The sequence below is a fragment of the Pelmatolapia mariae genome, linkage group LG22, assembly GCF_036321145.2.
Source record: "Pelmatolapia mariae isolate MD_Pm_ZW linkage group LG22, Pm_UMD_F_2, whole genome shotgun sequence".
NCBI lineage: Eukaryota > Metazoa > Chordata > Actinopteri > Cichliformes > Cichlidae > Pelmatolapia > Pelmatolapia mariae.
The window spans coordinates 28215277-28236851 of record NC_086245.2 but is presented as its reverse complement, the minus strand read 5'-3'; the positions used below and the strand labels follow the sequence as shown (position 1 = coordinate 28236851).

The window sequence follows — 21575 nt, the reverse complement described above, 5'->3', positions numbered from 1 at the left end:
AGCTAGGACAGCCACTGATGTTTCTTCATTAGTGACAGTTTTCTTGCGTCCACATTTTGGCAAATCCAACACTGAACCAGTTTCACGAAACTTAGCAACATCACCAACCATTCCCATTTTATTACGGCGTATCCATATAAATGGCCCACCCTGTAGTTTGATATGCACATTAAAAATGGTTCCAATATTTCTCACAGTGTTACTGGAGGCCAAGGTAATAAGATAAGATAAGATAAGACTTTATTGATCCCACGACGGGGAAATTTTTGCATTACCTCAGCTTGGGTACAGATATCAGAAGGAAAATACAAAAAACAAAAATAAAATACATACATATATAAGTACGATAATACACTATATACAATGGTAGCAAACACAGTATGTGATTATGGATATGGTTGTGGAAATAGGCAAAGCCTTCGACGCTTATTCCCTTCCGATGCTGACGGTGGATCAAGGAGACCAGCGCACAGGCTGCAGGCCCGGATGTACTGTCTAAATCGGCTGTCTCTCACCCTTTACCCACCCCTGTTGCTTGTCATGTGTTTCTTTGGTTTATTAAGAGTTTTTTTTCATGTGCTATGTGCAGAGGTGTTTTTTTCTGTTCTCAAACTGATCTCCCTGTTGGAGCTCAGTCTGGGGGGAGTTATTTTTTTCTCCTTATCTTTCCTCATGTTGTGCTTTTCCATGTTATACCCCTCTGACCTGTCTTCCCCATGTGATGTTTTGTGTAATGTATGTATGGTCGGAGGATAAGATGGCGCCGCCATTGCGTGCAATAGGTCGGCAGCCTTATGAAATTTCCCCTTGTGGGACTAATAAAGGTATATCAAATCAAATCAAATATCAAGACATAAACTATAAAGCTTAACATAATATCCTCAGGTTTGTCTGAAATTAGAAGTAGGAAATTAGAGGTCAGTCAGGGGTTTAAGTCTCATAAACATTCCTGTAGTTTAACCAGTTGGTTGCAATAACCTGTGAATTGAGAGCGATTGCAGACGAACTACTACATCAGCGATTGTCTGGTTAACTGACCATCCCAGAAATTAGGGCTTTAGTTTTGGTGAGTAAAATTCTCATGTTTTATTAGCCTGGTGCTTTGCTTTATTCAGAAAATATATGTTTCTGTGTGCTGCACTGATACCGTTCAAGAATACAGCTTGCTAACAAGCTAGCTAACATTAACTGATAAATTAGCATTCCACCTTTCATCAGTCCAAAAACATTGACATGACTGTGGTCAAAACATTAAAGTAGAAGCTTCAAAACTAATGGGTGATGTCACAGTGATGTCCAATCCATATTTTATATCTATAAAAACTATAATCTATAGATAATAGTCTAATAGAACAGAAAAGATTGGAAACAGTGCCTTTAAAGCAGTCTGACACTTGAGATTGTAGCTAATATGGATAACTTGTCAGTAGGCAAACCTCATTATTTGTCATTTTGTTTGAAATGAGCATCTACCATTGTAACAGTATAGGAAAACCATAATTGGCCCACTTTATATCCCGTTACTGCTCTATAGGCATTCTAATAGCTGGGCCAATTGTTGTCTCCAGCACTAAACAATAGCCATGCTGCTTGTGAACACCACCACTCACATTCAAAAAGCTCTTGAGTGGCTCTCTGTGAAGCAGCGCATTCACTTTGTTTAAAATATATTCATTCCATGCAGATAAATTGAATCTTAGAGGAGTACCCTGGTAAGAAGCCACCTGTCAGCGGCCGTTTGACGCAGAGGTGCACTTGTGAAGAGGTTTGATGCGACAACGTTCACAACACAAGGCCCTAGAGGAGTTTCAAAAGTGAGTGCCTCATATGTTTTCAGTATTTATCACAAAGGGAAGCCTCTTTCTCTCTCTCACACTCACTCAAATTCCCAGAGGCACTGAAAACAATAAAGAATTTTATTTCCAGGCCTGTGTGTATGAGGTCCTGACCTTTGAGTTTAAATTAGATAAGTTTTAACAGTACATATGTGTGTGTGTGCATGAATCAGGCCTAATCTATGAGAGACATATGTGGTGCAGTGAAAGGCATAAATAGGAACACATTTTTAATGTGAATCTGGATTAGAAAACATTTTTTCAAATCCATCTTTTTGATCCTTTTTTGTTTGGTGACTCTGTTATCTTTGTTGTGCCTCCTCTCTGTGCCTGCAGAGAGCTCCGTGTGGAAAGCCAAGCACATTAAGATTTATGTTTTTATTATTGCTTCAGATGGCATGTGCCCAAAGCCCAAAGAAGGACCACGGCTGGTGGGCTTACACCTCCTTTGACAACTGATGCCTGCCAGAGCGACACTGTTGATCAGAGCAACGACGGATGTCGTCACAAGTCCCAAAAACATCTCCATCAAAAGGAAAAAAAAAACAATAAGTAAAGACATGATGCAAGAGTTTGTCTGAGTCCTTTTTATTGGGGGACAATGCCACATTAAATTCTTGACAATACTGGGTGGGTTTAAACAGCCTCACGAATTACAGGTGTGTGGCCAGTTTAAAAGGAAAATGGATAAAAAAAGTAGAGACATAAATCGCTGTACTAGGGTAAAAAAACAAAAAAAAACCCCAAAAACACATAATAAACATACTCATGGAATGATATTTTTGGTATAGTAACAAACAAAAAAAGTGAAAACACGTTCACATGACAAATGAGCAAAGAGATACAAAACACGGAGCAAACAAAGATAAATCATCACGTGCAGTGAAACAGTCACAGAAGTGGAACTCCGAGGTCAGTTTAATCTTGTTTCGCACAACAGGACCCTGTCAGGTATCTCACATTAACTCACACAACACACTCGGGCTCAGCACTGTCGGGACAGAGAACAGGCAATCTTACACTGGCACCTGAAGAGTTAATATAAAAAAGGACAAAATAAATACGTAAGCTAAAAAGATGTAAACATAAAAAAATACCCCCACCGATCCCTCAGTACCCGATTCTCACCCAACGTGTTTATAAAAAAAAAGAAAGAAGAAGAAGCAGAGAATGGCCGTTTCTCGGCAGAACAAAAAGATTTATTTTTGTTGCAGTTTTGTTCTTTTTGAAGAAAACGGACAGGTCTGCTGTGGTACACAGATCACTGAAGGGCTGACAAAACAACAACAGTAACACAAAGAAAAAAAAATCATGTGGCTGCCTCTGCGTTTAACAGGAAATGAATTTCCTATGACAAAACAATGATGAGTACAACCTGCCCTCACAGAGGACCTCACAGTGATGTGGGGTCATGAGCGGGGGGGGGGGGGGGGGGGGGGGGGGGGGAATATTAAAGGATGTTATTGGATTTGTCATAAATGATAAACTGGCCAGTCAGTGCTCTCTGCAGCCAATATGAGAAAGAGGTACAATCTTAGCTGAGCAAATTCTGAACTGTGAGTCTGTGAAGTTCATCTCTTTAAGGCATAATTCCAGTTTATTACAGCTTGGGCTTTGGACATCATTTCTGTGAACAATACCGCTCACAGAACATATTGACTTGGTGCTGCATAAAAGCCTTTTCATAAAATGCATTTAACGTTATTATTGCTGTAAGGAGCGAAATGATGTTTGTGCACTTACACTTTACTGGTCAATCCCAAACATTTAAAAAAGAAAAAAATTCTAATAACACTGAGAACTCCCATTCATGGGAGCTCTGGTTTCATAGGGACTACTTGTGAAATAATTTAGAATGAATGGGGCTCTATGTTATTGTTGGTTTATTTCAGAATGGCTTAAAATCATCCCACATAGCAGACAGGTCTGGCCCAGATCTGGTGTCACTGCTGGCTGACTTCTGGCATGGTAAGTGGTATGTCATTCAGATATGGGCCAGGCCTGGTGTAGATGGCACTATTTATGTGATGGCATGCCACATCTGGCCCGATTGTGGTTTGGTGTATGTGGCCCAGGCTCATAGAAAACACGTCTTCCCTGGATCCGGCATCAAGCTGGCACTTCTGACTAACTGGTGTCATGGCAGAGTGTATGTCAACCAGATGTGGGCCAGGTCTGGCAATGATGGTGCAATTTATTTTCTTATTTTAGTTAGAAGATCCAAATGCTATGTTCCAATACTATACTGCTATGGTAGCCAACGTTTCAAATGCAGGTTTGACAGGTTTGTGAGTGTACACTTTATCCAATACCTAGTGACGGTTTACTAATCTTTGCCAGTGGGTGGCTGTAGCTCAGCAGGTAGAGCAGGTCACCTTCTGATCAGAAGGTTAGTGGTTTGATCCCTGGTTCCTCCAGTCTGCATGTCAAGAGTGAGAATGTGTGTGGCTGTAGTTAAGAAGCACTCAGTTTAGAAAAAGTGTGTAGTTGGGTGAATGTGTCATGTTGTATAGAGCACTATGAGTAATCCCGGAGAGTAGAAAAGCTCTATATCAGAATTAGTCCATTCACTGTATGAACAGAGTTTTGTCATATTTCTTTTCGGCTATCATGTTCCAGGACATGTTGTTATTACATGGCTTGATTAAGGTACACATTAGGCTGACATCTGTGCCAGCACAGGGCCAGCAGTGTGTCTGCAACTGGCCTGTGGCTGCACACAACTTACACATGGCCAACATACCGCAAAGAATGACGGCCATTTGGTGGCCCAGATCTGGTTTGCCAGAGGTAATCCACGCATGGGCCAGCACAGGACCACCAGTGCGTCTGCAACTGGCCTTCTGCTGGCCCGTGTGTGGGCCACCTCTGGCAAACCAGATCTGCGCCACCAAAGGGCCGTCATTCTTTGCGGTATGTTGGCCATGTGTAAGCACATTGTGTGGACCAGATCTGGGCCATACCAATTTTGCTATGTGGGATTGATGTAGCTCAGTTTTTAGTTATGTTATGGATTATGATTGTACAATTAGGAATGGCACAGCATCACGAGCCACTTTAGGGCATCCATGATTCTGATTTCAGGAAGGAAACAAGCAGCAGCAGAGCATTTCTAGCAGCAGCCTCCTGATAGTGGTCATCATCAAACTCAACAAAGTTTGTCTTTTTTATACAATCACAGTCTAGCGCAGCTCGATGGATCTCAATGCCACAACAAGATAGAAGATATGGACAAAAGTAACGTTTGAATTTGGGTGTGTTCAGTGCCATTACCACAGGTGTATAAATCAAACACCTATCCACGCCGTGTGCTTTTACACATGTTTGTAGAAGAATGGATCGGTCTAAAGAGCTCGATTAATTTGAACGTGGTGCTGTAACAGGATGCGCCCGCTGCAGATTCCAGTTTGTTGAAATCATATCATACTTTATCACATAAAAAGGCATGGAGAAAGCTGTATAACGCACATATTTCCTTCACTATAACACCTCACAACGATGCCGTAACAGGCTGACGTCAGCATATTGTAATAAAAACATTTTAGCCCTTGCTCTTTGGAGGGAGCTGCGCTTTCTGAGTGTTCTTGTTTGTTTTTTGTCAAACAAGTCTCAGTGAAATATTGGCATCAAGCTGCAAGCAAATGTAAAAACGTGATTACATATAATTTGAAAAAGCTTTAGCGCGCTCAGCTTCTGGCTGTCAGTTGGCGAGACTCGCTTGCAATACAATAAAAATAGAAAATCTAGTCTATTGTGGTGAATGCAAAGCTGTCACGAGGCCTTAGAATAAAACATGATCCAATTCAGGGCAGAAAAACAGCTTCTTGTTATCCTGCAGTTATAGCATGAATGTAGGATGATATTCAAAATGAAACAGAAGCCGCAAACATCACTAAATTAAGCCCATGATGCGACTTTAAATGCGGTCGTCATCATAAAGATGAGTTCAGACTGAACGTGAAGCTAAACTAGCGCCTCGAGCTATGATTCAGCTGCTAGTCCCAGACATAGAAAATTGGCTGCATCATGCTGGCAGCTTAAATTATTCCTTTACCTTTATGAAGTGCAGTTGTAGGCTCGCAGGATAAGTTTAATGATGTTAACACATCTTTGAGCATTTATTTAGGATGTTTTGGAAATGATGAAAATATATATAAAATGTCGTCAAGGGCTTTAGTATAAAAGTCTTGGCATTTGCTTACAAAGGCTAAGTCGCTCATCTTTTTGCTAGTCTCAAGGCCACTCACATCCATGACCAAACGTGAGGAGTTTTCTTCATTTGGTGACGTTAGATTGACTTTGCTTTTCTGTATTTTTGTCGTGCAAGATTGAGTATGACAGCATATGGTGTCCAACAAGCAGGAGACTGACTGGCATTTCTCCACTGTGCTGGGAAAAAACAACAACAAATATACATTCAGCAATGCTGTATATTAACATTTCTTTTTTTTGTTTTGATTGATTTGTAACACATTACTGGCAATGCAGCAATCCATGTTGAAAATGTGGGTGCTTTAAGGCAGAAGTTCCAAGCAACATTCATCTTGAGGACGACACAAGCTGGTCCACTTTTCCTTGAGCTCTGATTTCAGTGCGTGCATCTGCAGTTTGCATACGCTGGATGTTCATGTGCTGTGTGTGCATATTATTCTCCACATGCACAGGATGATTCAAGGTGTATTCTCAGAGACGTTTGCATTCCTATTAGCATGCATTGGGCCGCTTTGATAAGTCAAGAGGACAATAAATAAAACAGGCTGACGTTGTGTGTAACAAGTGTCCTTCGGGTATCACTGGAGACATTGCCACCACCTGGGGTCTGTGTATCTTTGCCTTATTTATGAGTGCGTTGGAGTCTTCATTTATACTAGGAGGTGAGGGGGAGCAGCAGCCTGCATCATCTCAAGATGCTTTGGTGCGTGTGTGTGTTTATACATTTCCACAGTGCCTCGATAAGGCCTTCCTCGCTGCTGCTTTGCAGTGTCCTCAGAGATTATGCCGATGTTCTCAGAGGGCTTTGGCACTGGTGGTGTGAGAAACTGTGTGTGACACTGGTTTCTGCGGGTAGCGGCTGTAGTAGTAAACCTGGAAGAGGATGGTGATGTCCACGAAGACCTGCAGCAGGCCGCAAATCCAGAACTGCACCGGAGCCTGGGTGAGGAGGAAGTACCCCGTTTTAAAGGTGTCACCACTGGTCCACATCAGAACCATCTTGATGCTTGATGGAAACGAGAAGAGAAGAAGAGAAAACAATGTTAATATTGTAGCCCATTACTGTAGCTTTACCATTCTGTATCATTCTTTTGTTACCAGATTTACTGGAGTTAATTTTCTTTAAATTATTTTGAATGTTATTTTTCTAACAAGCACTTCTGACAACATGACAACAGAGTTGTAGAGCTTTGTCGTGCCCTCACCAGTCTTTGTCCAGTTTTTCTTTTTAGTATAAGTTGGTTAATACATTACTTCCTATTTAAAACATGATTAATAGACTTTAAAAGTCGTGTTGCGGTAATTCTCAATAAAAGCAAAGCGATTAGTAACAGGCTAGGTGTCTAGGGGTGCTGTTTGCCAAAGCTGCATCAGAAATGCTGTTAGTGACTATTCTCTTAAGGAAGGGAAACAGAAAATGCTGATGTACGCCAAACTACACAAGAACTGCACTGAAAATCGGTGGGAGGAGGTATGTACAGAGAATATCAGGAGGGAGGTATAACAGTGCCTAAAGGCATCTATAGAGCACGGTAGAGGCTCTGTCATGGTTTGGGCTGCTTTTCTGCTAATAGTGTCCACAATCTTATCAGAATTGATGGAATTAGAAATGCATAAAAGTACTATCAGATTTTGATCCACCAATTAATATCATCTGCAAAGTATCTGATTAGCAAAGGCTTCGGTTTTTAAGCATGACAATGATCCCAAACATATTGCCAGTGCAGTAAAAACATATCCGGATATAATAACTCAAAATTGAACACTATCGGTCATGGACTCTCATCCCCCAGAGCCTGGACCCCAACAGCAGTGTGGGATCATCTTGACAGAAACTGGAATAATCTACATCCGAAGAAGAACTTTCAATTTATTTCAAGAAGCCTGGAGAACTATTCCAGAAGACTACGTAAATTAATAAAACAGTTCAGTCAGTGTTGAGGAATGAAGAAGGTCATACCAAATATTGACGTTTAGGCTCATTAGAATTGTATAAACTCTCTTTTTGCCTTCTATGCTGTATTTCCATATATTGTTGCACATATTTCAGTAAATAGCTGCACCCATTTCCCATTGTCCAAAGAAAGAATAAAGAAATGAGAGACTTTTTTCCATAATACTGTTATTGCATCAACATGGTTGTTGCAAAAACAACAATGGCAAAAAATGTCATTAGGAAATAAAAATAGAATCCTGAAGAATATGTGCAAAATGAAACTGTTTAGTATTAATGAGTTCTAGACTGCTGTTACAGAGTAAACCAAATTACTGATGGAATAATTTGTTCTCATATTGAACACTTTGGGTCTGTCCGCACATCGACTTCCACATTAGCATTTTGACCAGACCTTTAATGCATCCTGGCTTCATTTCTACTTGGACTGATTTTTTTTTTTACTCCATTTGGTCACCAAAACCACATATTAATGACAGCAGGACACGAGGTCTGAGAGATGCAGGCAGGAAAGAAATAGGAAATATGACACAATAAATACCAGGGGAAATTGAAGTAATGAATCTCTTCAGGTTGCATGCTTCTTATTAACTTTGCATCCCGTGGCACATTTCTAACTATAAAATTCTGCTTCCGGTTCATACCGAGCTGTTCACAGGGTGCACGTGAGACAATCCAGGCATGAATTCTGCAGTTATTGCTCTACAAGTGACTGGAGATGAGCGCCCACGTGACTTGGAAGAGCCAAAGTTCCTCTAAGCATAATCATCATCCTCTCACTGGCACTGGAAAGCACTGTGAACTCAACTAATGAGATGGAAAAGGAACCCAAACAAGAGTCAGCGAAAAAAGAACAAAGGCCTGGGGTCTGAAAACACACTTTCTCATACATGTTATACTCTCCCAAGATAGAAAAACACATAATGTACAGCTGCGTATCAAGTAATGCGAGGACATCAGTTCAAAAAGGCTTGTAAAGCTCTCTAAAAAGTTTGGCTTGGTTGTTATGGGTGTTTCCCGCTCTCTTTTATGACAGCATCAACAAATCTATCGCCTTCTGCAGAGCTCAGGTACGCTCGAATCTGTTTTTAGTTTGCTTGTTGCATTTTTTTTGTATTATTTGTTTGAGGCAGAAATACACAGAGGCAATGCAGACAAAGAAAGGACTGAACCAGCAGTGTGCCCACAATCCACTCATAGACGTACAGAAGGAGGACTTGTCAGATGAGCCTCCTAAAGCTACCAGCCTACAACAATGCGAACACATGCTGAGATATCTGAAATCCTTTCACTCAAGCGTTTTAGCTTGGTTGGTCAGCACTATTTGAATGAGCTTTGCAGACATCTTTTTTTCTGCCACTGAGGCAACTGCTACCCTGAATTTGAAGGGCTGGTATATATCCAGTGGTATCTGACTCTGTGAGATACTGCTGGATATGAGTTTTATTGCCCGGGTCTGGAGATATGTTTATCTGAGATTTAAAAACTGTGGAAAAAGTAGAAGAAAGCATTTCCTTTAAACTTTGTGGTATTTAGCCTTGTATTTGATCTGTAGTGCACTACCTTTTTGCTTTTCACATTTCTGCCCTCATCTGGGTAGTGACCAAAATAATGTTTGGACATCTGACTAGAAAGCCTCTAGGTGATTGTCCTGGATCGCTCTCTACCAGGAGTGGCTCCGGGACACACCGAGCACATGCTGAACAGATAACGCTCCTTTTTTTCCTTCTTTCTTGGGCAGCTTGTTTCCCTCTTGGAGGACTGGTTAGGCAGATGGACTAAGGATGCTCCCGCTTAGACTGCTTCCCTGCGATCCAGACCCAGTTAAGCATCAGGATGGATTGATGGCTGGAACTCAGTACCTGACTGTGACTCATTAGGCTGCTTGCCTTTACTTTTATCAACTTGTAAAAGTTAATCAGGTCTTCTTCTTCCCTGACACTGCTAGGCAATGAATGTGATTACCAATGAGCATTCAATCAATGTCACCTACTGAGCTGAATCAGACAGAGCCAAACTGGCCTTCAGTGTGTAATGCCAGGACACAGTGTGTTTCCATCAATGTTAAAAAATTCTGTGACATCTTTCCCCTAGAATCAGCGTTCACATATTCTAGAACTGAGAACCATTAAACTTAAGTGTTGACCAGCTTTTATTTTTGTTAATCAAATAATAGCTATAATTCTGAAAAACTTTTATTGATATTCTGGAAAGCAGATATTAAATCTATGTCTTTGTTGTCCTGTATGGGATTCATATATTTAACCATTTCAAAGGTTTACAGAGAGTGGTCTGAAAAAGACAAAATATCCAGTGAGGGCATTTCTCTGGGTGAAAATGGGCAGAATAGATAACTTGTTACAAAAAAGGTATGTACAAGATGTCAAACCTTGAAGCAGCTTTGATGTGTTGTACACTAAACTGGTTACACCTTTCCACAGTCCAGGGAAAACAACTCTGTCTTAGTCATCTGTGATCTCAATAAAACACTTTCACCGCATTAGTCTTACTGAATTCAACACGATGCTGATTTTATAAAATACGGTCTCCATTAGGTTACACAACGGCAATAAAGCGCAGTGTGCCTACTGTGAGCGTTATGAAAAAACCCAGAAACATTTGACCTGTGGCTGATGTTCAGGGCATATTTCACCGTCTGATATGAATGTTCCACTAAGAAAGTAAAGTACATTTTGTTGCGGTTCCCAGTGCCCCACGGATCCTCTGATAGAGCATCCTGAATAAACATGTTGCAGTGTGATGCTTTGATTACTGCAGCAGGTGAATCATGGTGATATGAAGATAAAGAAGAAACAATGAATCGTTGTGTTAGCAGATTTCCTGCCTTTCTATAAGCCGCTTAACAAATGTAAAAGGGAATGGGGTGAAGGAGTGGCTTGTCACTCCAACTGTGTGCGCTTTAGCCACACTGGGGCAAAGCTTTGGAGCCAAATCCCTTCTTGCATTATTTATATCCCCAACCTCACCTTAGACTTATGTATTTTTAAGACGATTTTTTTGTTGGTTTTTTTGTTGCAGATTTTGTCATTTTTCTTACACTCCTTTCTAACATTTCTCCAGCTCCTTCCCTGAATCTTTTCAAAATGTTTGCACTGGCATCTTTTTCTCCATTTTTTTAAGCATGTCTCTCTCCTCATCCATTCAGCCTCCCATCAACTCTCTATACCCGTTTGTATTTGCATTCCCTATACCTACTGTCCTCACACTGCTCTTTCTCCACGAGGAGCTTGTTAGCACTGTGAAAACAACCACCTCCAAACATCCCCCAAAAAACCCCACCACCCACACCTCCCTCAGTGGCTGCTGTCTTAGTTATGGTGCTGAACCTGGATGTAAAGGTTAGAGAGGGAGGATTCTTGTTTGACCAGTTCCTTTGCTGGTTCCCTAATAAGACGTAGCAAAGGCAGGGCTGTGGGGAGACGGTGTCTGGCTACTTATCTGTCACCTTCCCTGAGACATATCAAATGAGGGACGCAGAGTGCCAACTGAGCTCTGGGCTCAAATGGCAGCAGTGGAAAAGCACAGCTGCACTGACCACACAGTTTCTACACTGGGTTCCAGATGCATGGTATGGTAACACTGGCTACGTACAAACTGTCTGTTTATTTGTATCCATTTTCAACATGGTGCACCAATAAAACCAGCAAAGACTGTAAACAGAGTAGTTATAAGCTGTAGAAAAGCATCAAGTTTCAGCTTCATCAGCTTATTTTTTCTCAGAATTCTGAGAAAAAATAATTCTGAGGAAAAAGTCAGAATTCTGAAAAAGAAGAAAAAAAAGACGTGCCAACTTTTTTTTTCCCCCGGTGGCCCTAATCCTCTTCAGTAAAATTCTTTCCAGTTCTGCAGAGAAAAAAAATATCCCTGAATCATATTATATTGGCTATGCATATGTTGCATGCAGCTATGTATACAGTTATAGTTTAGACTGAACAAGAAATTAATTGTCTTTATCAGATACATTCATGTGTTTTTTTTTTTTTTTTTACTGTTTTATTTGTTTATACTGAGAGTCACATTTAAGACAAACTTCCACTGCCTTCCAATAGACAAAACTTGATTTATCTTTCCTTGTCAATGAAAGTGTGTTTTTCTAAAACGCAGTTTTAAAATGCTAGCAGTTCTGTGCCAGTTCATTCATCTTTGTTTAAAAAGCCTATAAATAAATCAGGCACTTGGTGCTTCAACCTCAGCTGTGCTATTTGCCATTTCTTGGGACAAAGCACAAACCCAGCACATGCAGAGGCCAGGGTAGAAACTGTCTGGTTCAGTGCCGCTGTAATTCTCCACTTCTGCCATTTCAGCCCAGAGCACAGCATGCTGACATCAACAGCTAATCAGAAAAGCATATTTCAGTTCCACAATATGATGTATACAGTAAACTAGTATAAAGTTATACGGTTTATGTTAAAACAGAGGATCTGTTGTCCTTCTATTTTTAGTTGTTTTTTTTAGCACATTTCTTTTTTGTGCTTCGCTCACACTTTAGTAGGAACCACAATATTCAAACATAGAATGTAATTTCAATTCATTGTCTGGCACAAATTTGTAAAAAGCATAAGGCAAGGATATGAAACTGTGGAAACCTGGAGGCAAAAAACCACTAACAAATTGACTATGATGAACAGAGCAGCAGTGACAACAGAGCTGTAGCATTACAGGAGGAGCTTTTCAGATGGTGGGTTGCCAAGTGGCTTACAGATGTACAGTTAGGCTGGCTAAAGCACATAAACAACTTTACCTATGAGATTTGTCATTTGGATTCTATATTGACTCACTCTTACAAAGCTATACTGTGAAGGCTCGGTATTTCTCTCAGCTGAAGTTAGAACTTTTGCATTTTTACAAGACAAAACAAAAACAGTGGGGTCATTCCATCATGTTTTAGTCATTCCATCAAGTTTTAATCCAAACATTAAGAAAATACTATTTCTATTCAACTTAAATGCTGAGTCGAGCAAATATGCCAAGTTTTATCACAGGGCAGCTGTGGCTACAACTGTAGCTTGCCTCCACCAGTGTGTGAATGTGAGAGTGAATGAATAGTGGAATTGTAAAGCGCTTTGAGGGTCTCGAAAAGCGCTATATAAATGCAATCCATTATTATTATTATTATTAAAAACAAAGATTAGACTATCTGCTGATATTTAAGTGACATTAAAGACAAAATTCAATCAGAAGATGGTTTATGAAAGCCCACATACCATTTTACACAACTAACTACTAATTTACTAATTTTCTTTAAATAAAGATGCTCAAGATTGTATCATTTTGCTGTTCTTTGTGGTCTTTGCTGTCTGGTTGTTCATTCATACATTTATTTACAAAAATATGACTTTAGATCAACAGTTCATTCTCAAAAGAGCTGTAACCCTGAAGGATTGAAAAGAAACAATTCCATTATCATTTAACCATCTAAGAAAGAGAAAGCAGGACCCCGAGTGATGGATCAGATGGAGGGATTTCGTGTTGGACGAATGATCTGAGGATCCCCCAGCTGCGGTGATCCGAAGCTCTGCCTGACAGCCCTGCTACACACAAGCGGTGCCATGCACCAGACCACAGGTGATGGCCTGGCTGCATCAGCAGTCAGTTCAGATCTACCCAAGGCACGTGGCAGTGTGTGCAGACAGCAGCCTGCAGGCTAAATAAGGCTCTGGCACCGTTATCTAGCATACTGGGATGCAGCTCAAAATCACAAACCTTATAAGGCTGCAGTTGGCTGTCTGGATGTCCCATTTCTGTGTTTTGTGTTTGTGCGAGCCTGTATGTGTTGTTGTGTTTTATTTGTTTAATGGTGGGCTGGTCAGCATCAGTATGTACCATCTAATAATAGCAGCAGCTTGAAAACTGTTACCACAGCCCCCCTCAAAACACAGGATACACATGCCACAAACACCCCTTTAATCCGGCCTAATGTCCTCCTTAAAGTATCTGCCTTCACAAATATTTATTGTAGACTGGCTGAGATAGTTTCACTTGGTTCCAAGACCAGTGGCACCCACATGATTCAAGAAAACATCTAAATGATCTATTAAGCAGCACTTAAACTCGTATTAACATATCTTCTGTCACTTTCTAGAATTAAATGTCAGAAAATGGATTAAAAAGCCAATTATGTATATTATGTAAGCAAATACTCCAATTTCCGAGAACACTAATAAGAACTGTACACTGTGTTTTATATTATAAATAAAAGAATGAATGGTTATAAATTCTAGAGTACAATGAATAAAAGAATAACCATCCAGCCATTCTCTTCCGCTTATCCTTTTCAGGGTCCTGGACCCTGGAGAGGTCGCCAGTCTGTTGCAGGGCTAACACATACAGACAGACAACCATTTGCACTCACACCTATGGGAAATTTTGAGTTTCCAATTAACCTATCCCCACTAACTGGATGTCTTTGGACTGTGGGAGGAAGCCAGAGTACCCGGAGAAAACCAACGCAAACACGGGGAGAACATGCAAACTCCACACAGAAAGACCCCGGCCTGATGGTGGAATTGAACTCAAGGACCTTCTTGTTGTGCAGCAACAGTGCTAACCACCGTGCTGCCTAAAAGAATAACATAGGAGAAAATTAGCTCCAGATTCAGATTGTTTTAAATTTACGTACGTCTTTATAAATTAATGATTTTATTAATTTTTGATTAATGAGGATTTCATAATTAACAATAAAACTGAATTAAATTTAAATATTAATCAATATGTCATTTATTAAAATGAGGTTTTGTTTAGAATAAATTAATGCAACCTCCACCCCCCAAAAAACACTTATATCTCAAAAATTTAAACTTGCTTCCTTTTACGCAGACCTGTTGTGATTAATGTTGTGTTAGCCCCTAAAAAGCCCCCCCCCCCCCCCCCCCCCTCCAAAACCCCCCCAAAACAAAACAAACAAAAAAAAAAAACCCAGCCAGAGTGAAATTTTCAGTTTTAGCAAATAGCAGCTGGCTGCAGGAGGGAATAAGAAGTATAAACGTTCGCTGATACAAGCCGAGGCTGACGAAGATGATGGGGAGCATTCACTTTATCCTTATGACAAAAAAAAAAAAAATCATAACTACTGGAGGCTGCCAATGACAAATTTGGTTTAGCATTCGGATTAAAAGAATGACATTTAACTTAAAGTTATGTATACTGGGAAACATACGATTATGATTGATGAGGTTAATATAACACCTGAGGGTAAATAAACAGATAACTAACACATGGTTTCAGATCTGTCTTCATGGACATGAGCTATATCTTCCTGAGTTCCCTTCATGATTAAAAACAACAACAACAACAACGATAACAAAACAGCTTTGCTACCGCCCGTCTGGTGCAGCGATGGTGTATGTCTACACGCTGAGTACATCTGAAATGATTCATAGCAATATCTACCCCGCTTCAACTCCACCCACTGCCTACTGGGGAGTGTGGAGAAGTGCACTACTGTGAGTCTGAATATATAAATACTAGGAAGTGGTGTAACTTAAAATATACCTACAGTCAGAGTGGGAGCTTGCTGCCTGGGCCATTAATTGAGAGGAAGTCAGCATTATCCTTTACCATGTGGACATGTTTTTTTTTTTCCTTTTTAGTTCCAGGCACTTAGAGGAAGTAGCTCTCTTGTTTGCTTGTATTTGCCTCTGTGAAATACATGTGTGCATTTCTCACTTCCTCTTAACTACACATACCCCGAACACAAGAACAAACCTGATAGTAACACTGCAGCCAAGTTTAACCTTGAAAATTGTAAATTGAAAACACAACATCCTTCCTTTATAGATTTTTGCTTCATATCACCACACACACACACACACACACACACACCTACCTTGATTGTTGGCTGAGGTAAGTAACCTAGCAACAGCCTGCCAGAGTCAACAGGTTGTGCTCACGGGAAGGAGAGGACACAGACAATAAACAGGACTGGAAATGACAATGTCCTCCTCTCCTTTTGAGGAAGATTTACCTTCAGACTGTGAGGTAGGGTAACAAAAGAAAAAGCAGAACTAACAGGAAGCTTCATGTTTCTCACTGGCTATATTTGAACTAACTCTATGGATAACAGAGATACAGGGACTACACTGTGTTTATCATTTGAGAACTAATGAGACCATATCACCATTGCCACTGACAATTTCCCCCTGCTTCATATAGCTTAATCTATATGATCTCAATTTATTAGCAGGTTTATATTTTATACTAATAATTTAATTCTGCTAAATAGTGGGAAAAGCTTTAATATAACCATTGGTCCCACACAAACAAGCAATTAGTTATACTGATTTCTGGTGTTAGTAAAACTTTCAAATAAATAGATTCTTTTAACAGAGTAAGAATCATATATGGCCATATGGCCTGGTCTAAAAGCAGAGACCTTTCATATCCTATAATCTGGTTTCCCACATGGTGATATAACCTTGAAAGTTTACCAAAATGCACTTTTTGAAGTTTTCTCTAGTGAGAACAACATCCTGGGCACCAGTGCTTTTCGTTTTCTCTACATCACTGATGTTAAATACTGCCAGCGTTGTTACTGAAACTATGATACACTCCATGATCTCGATGGTCAAAATGAGATTTAGTTTCTTATGATGCTTGGAATTGTATTGTTGTAGCATCTATACCAGTATAAAGTGCCTGCAGGAGACCGTTGTTGTGATTTGGTGCTATATAAATATAATGTAATTGAATGGATTAACAGATATGGTTGGAGTTTGAGCTTCATGGAGAAAAAAATATTTGTCTGCATATATCTTTAATATATTTCTTTAAATTTAAACACATAAACTGACATTATTATTAGCAGAAGTTGGCACCATCTTCCATGTAAACTTGGTTCTTGAAGGATTGCTCCAGCTATTATGGAGTCCTTGTAGATAAGGGAGCGCTGAAAGTAGCTTCTTCTACTTTTTTATTAAAAATGCAAAGGTTATTTTATCCAGTGGGAACTTTTCCAGTTTTTCTAATTTGACATGGAATGACAGATACCGAGTTAAACACTGTTCATTTACATTCATGAAGGTGTCTCTTGATACTAAACTTTGACAGTGTTATGCCTGCCTCCCCCAGCGTTCTTAACTCAGTTAGCTCTTAATTTCACTTTAGTTTACCGTTTCTGGACCTTTTCGTGTAATGGAGTTTGGCTGTGCATTATTTCTTTTTAAGAATGTACCAGTTTGTTAATTTGATCAAGATTACTTTCTCCGATTTGTTCTTGTTTTTTCAGCCTAATGATGACTTTCCTTTTACTTGTATTGAAACTTTTTTGGACTATATACTGTATGCAGATGAACATCTGCCAAATGAAAATGCAACACTTGGAAACAGCTCCAGCCCTTTCATCTCATAATATTCCTGAAAGTTACACAAAAGTAGACCACAAGTGGCTATTTACCATAATCGGTTAATTATTCAATAACTTGTGATCCCATGAAAACGTATTGGTGGTTTACAGATGCAGCGACAAAGATCCTATACGGTTACTCACTGAACTGACTGTACACAGCAGAAAATAAAAAGGAATCTGTTGTCATGGGGCGTGGCAAGGTAATGTGGTTAAAGTGAAAAACTTTAACCTAATGAAACTGATGTTTAATTCAGTTCCATTTTATTAATCTCGAAGTAAGAGTCGTCATTCCCTATGTACAGGCACTTTATAGGGAATCGTGACAGTGGGAAGGAATAACTCCCTTTTAACAGGAAGAAACCTCGAGCAAAACTAGGGCAAAGGGAAAGGCAGCCATCTGCTGCAACAGGTGGGGGGGGAGACTTTGGTTAGTTTTACTGGAAAACATTAATACACAATATAAGACAACAAAAAAATTTACTTTATCTCAGAAGTCTAGCTAGCTACACTATTGCGGCTTACAGTAGTGCTTACAGTACTTCTGTAGTTAGGCTTTCTTTCTACCCACAACATCTGAACTGGTCACTTGTTTGACAGCTCATACCTGGTATCTAACAAGGTATAAACCTAAAATTTAACATGCTAAGATATAGCACTTGTTTTTTTTTCTCTGATGTGATCTTGGAGTCATTTTGCTTGGATAACCACTCCTGGTGAGATTGTAGCATTGTGTTAACATGCATCTGCCCTCTTAATTCCTAAGGGAGTAGTAAGAGTGTACTTACTTCTTCGCAGGGCTGTACAGAGCTCAGAATAAACGTTCTTTTTCACGTGACTATGTGTGTTACGACTCCTGGTGTAATGCTGTTTAATATGCAAATCTCAGTGTACAGGTACTTCTCCGTGATTGGTGGATCCAGAAGAAGGATCATACGGATTGGCTAACCAGCTGGAGATGGCTCATATGATGACACCGCCATGGACGGCCAGTCATTCATCCTCGCCTCATTCCAACCAGCAGACCTTTTGTTACATGCCCAATGCTGTTCGCTTTATACAGGAGCATGTAGGGGTGGACTGCCTTTTTGTTTGATTATAGTTTTCTCCTGTTTTTCGTCGTTAGGGAGGCAAGTTGCTTTCATTTAGTTTGATTCTTTTGGTTAGTTAAGTTTGGTAAATCCTCAAGATAGGCTCCTTTTGTTTGTTGTTTTGTCATTAGGTCCACCCCGAAGCTATAACCAGCTCTTCTTTTGTGTCAAATAACCTAATGAATCAACATATTGTAAATAAATCATTATTAAACTTTACCAATTGTGTGATGTGGCTGCTCGGGGTCTGACGAGGATGGATCGCCCTTATGTTGTGGTCTGTCCACCCCTAGACGGGCCATAACAGTGTGTAACATAAAGGGCCGAGTTTAATTAAATGAATCAACATGCGAAAGAAACTCCTAGAAATTCATAAGCAACACGGTGAGTCACAAAAATCAGCAACTGCAATGACAAGACTGCGTAAAAGAGAGTTCCCACTTTTTGCCATTGCAATCTTTTTGTAAATACAGATAGTGGAACGCGTCGTAGGGCCAGACTAAATCTATGATTAAAACGGCTGTTGGCTATTTGCCTGTAATTCCATCATGATGTATTTTCCCACAAAAAATTCTTCCTGCTGTTTTGACAGCAGCATATATGGTTCCTCCTGTCAACATCAATGACAAACATTTCTGTGTGCTGTCAGTACTTCAGAAGAATAAAATTCTTTTCTACAGGCCAGAACAAGAAACTCAGTCATAAAAGCAGCACAGAAACCAACATATTCCTTTAGAGCATCTAAAATACATTTTACAGAGTATACCTGAGAGCACGTACAGTCTCCAATGCACCATAGAGATACCATTATGCCTGCCCTGACCCAAAAGAATGTTTACAACCTTTGCCTACAGGTTTGTCGAAATGCAGTGTAGAAAACAGCTAACTTTGTCAAGGGAAGAGGAACCTAGCAAAAAAGTAAGAAACACTTTCTAATCACACAAAAATCACAAAATGCACCAGATTTAACAATATAAGAACAACCGAGTGTGGGGTCCTTCAGCAATCACACAGTGTAGAGAGCTTAAAGGACAATGTTGGTGGTGGAGAGAGTGTCGGGTGGGCAGAAAATATAAGGAAATCAAAAATAAATAAGGCATTGGACAGAGAGGGTATGGAAAGGCCCAGCGTGGGAGCTGTCATGGCCGGTTAAGTGGACAGGCAGCCCTGCTGGAGCTCTGTTATCTGTCTGCCGCAGAAAGTCAACCAGCAGAGAGGAGGGTATATGAGTGTGTGTGTGTGTGAGGGGGTTCTGCTCTAAGGCAGGACACACACTGCGAGAAAGCTTTTTATTGCATGTTCTGTGAACAATCTCAGATGAACAAGTCTTTTCATATGGACATCATCAGTTTAATCTTTCCAAATACTTTTAGCAACCTAAACATCTTTATCTAAATCTAGTTTAATCATATTGATTCTCTGTGGGTTCTTTTTAAATCCATGCCTGCAATTACTGTAACAAAGTATACAATTCCAAAAAGCAGTTACCAGGGCTTGGCTACAGCTCAGAGAGCTGCTAGGGCCAATTCTGAAACTGTATATGCTTTCAAAAATCAATATTATATCACAGTCTCTAATTACAGCCTGAGGCTTGATGCAGATCTTCATTAATGAGCCTAAATGACACATTAGCAATTGACGTGGGGAAACAGAATACTTCATTACCATATTGATTCTCAGGCAAAACTTCAGATAGCCAATTGTCACGCTGAATTAACAAATGGTTGCTGTGAGCCGTGCTCTTACTTCAGGTGCCAGAGATACTTAATAAGCATGTGTCAGTGTTAATGATCACATGTGCGACAATATCATCTGGAATCATTACGGTGTGCTGCTGTACAGCCACAGAGCTGTCTGTGATGGAAGCGGCACTCACAAAAGAAACATTATTTAACAGGGCAAAGACAGTATCATTAATCGAGGACAGGACTAAATCTGTTTTAATTTTCATTGGGCTGACTCTCGATAAATTACACTGAAGACCTAAATAGTTGATGAAAATAAGAGCGTGGTGGCCAATAACCATTCTGCATTTAAAGTTGATTATAGTGGCAAACTTCTCTAAGAAGCCTGCAGACTGAGTCTATCCTTTTCAAAGTTTGGGTCTTATTATCTCCCATCTTCTGATTTTTTTTGGGGGGGGGGGGTTGTAGTCTATAGTCATATGGGGCTGTTTGCCAACAATACAGTCTGATAAACAACTAAAATGAATAGGAATACAGTGTGTAAGGTTCGTTGTTTCCATTCTAAGATGAGAGATTTGAACCTTTACGCCATGTCAGAACTTTTGAAATTTTAGTGGTGAGAACATTTGGGTCAAATGTTTGTTATCCAGTCAAAATAGAAATCCCAGGTCCCTGCAGGACACATCTGTCAACTGAATTTGGGGGCGTGGCTTAACTTTCACAGTGTCATACTGCATTTTTGCACAAAAGATTTCTTGGGACCCTCTAGGGGGAACTGCCAATTAGGGTGCTTTCCTGAGAACTGCATACCTTCTGGGACGTTTTTTCCATTTAGATTTGCACCACCAATAACAAGCTTAAAAGCCGCCCGGATCAATGTGTCTTTCATGATGACAGTGTTGTTGAAAATTGCAGGCTTGCATACATAATTAGACCACTATCAGCTAAGCAACTGATGGGTTCAGTAGTTTTTAAGATTGATTCCTTTTTTCTATTTTTGAAGTACATTTGTTTTACAAACTCTTGCTGGCTGTTTTATATGTCTAAGCAACAAGTAATTAAACAACAGGCTAATTATATCATGAACAAGCTTAATGGTTGCAGCTTATTTGTAACAAAGATTTTTAAAAAACATAAATCGCCCCAAATTTGCACTGAACAAACTACAAGACGTCTGGAAAAATGTTCCTTTTATAGACGAGATCAAAGTGGAGATGTCTGACCATAATGCACTGTAGCACGTTTGTCGAAAACCAAACACAGCACATCAGCGCAAACACCTCATACCCACTGTCAAGCACGGTGGTGGAAGTGTGATGATTTGGGCTATTTTGCAGTTCCTGAGTTACTCCTCTGTCTACCAAAGTATTCTAGAGTCAAATGTGAGGTCACCTCATGCAACAGGATAATTATCTCACACACAGCAGCAAATCTACA

The 21575-nt window shown here is 40.0% G+C and overlaps 1 protein-coding gene across 2 annotated transcripts in view; it reads right to left on the bottom strand.

Moving 5' to 3' along the window:
- Positions 1–3278: 3278 nt before the first annotated feature.
- The window catches only part of LOC135933229 (solute carrier family 66 member 2), a 37856-nt gene continuing 19559 nt past the window's right edge, over positions 3279–21575 (bottom strand). For both annotated transcript variants that reach the window (XM_065471265.1, XM_065471267.1), the window contains one exon: positions 3279–7053. In XM_065471265.1, coding sequence (XP_065327337.1) covers positions 6843–7053 — 211 coding nt within the window. In that variant the 3' untranslated portion in view covers positions 3279–6842. The remainder of the gene's footprint in view (positions 7054–21575) is intronic.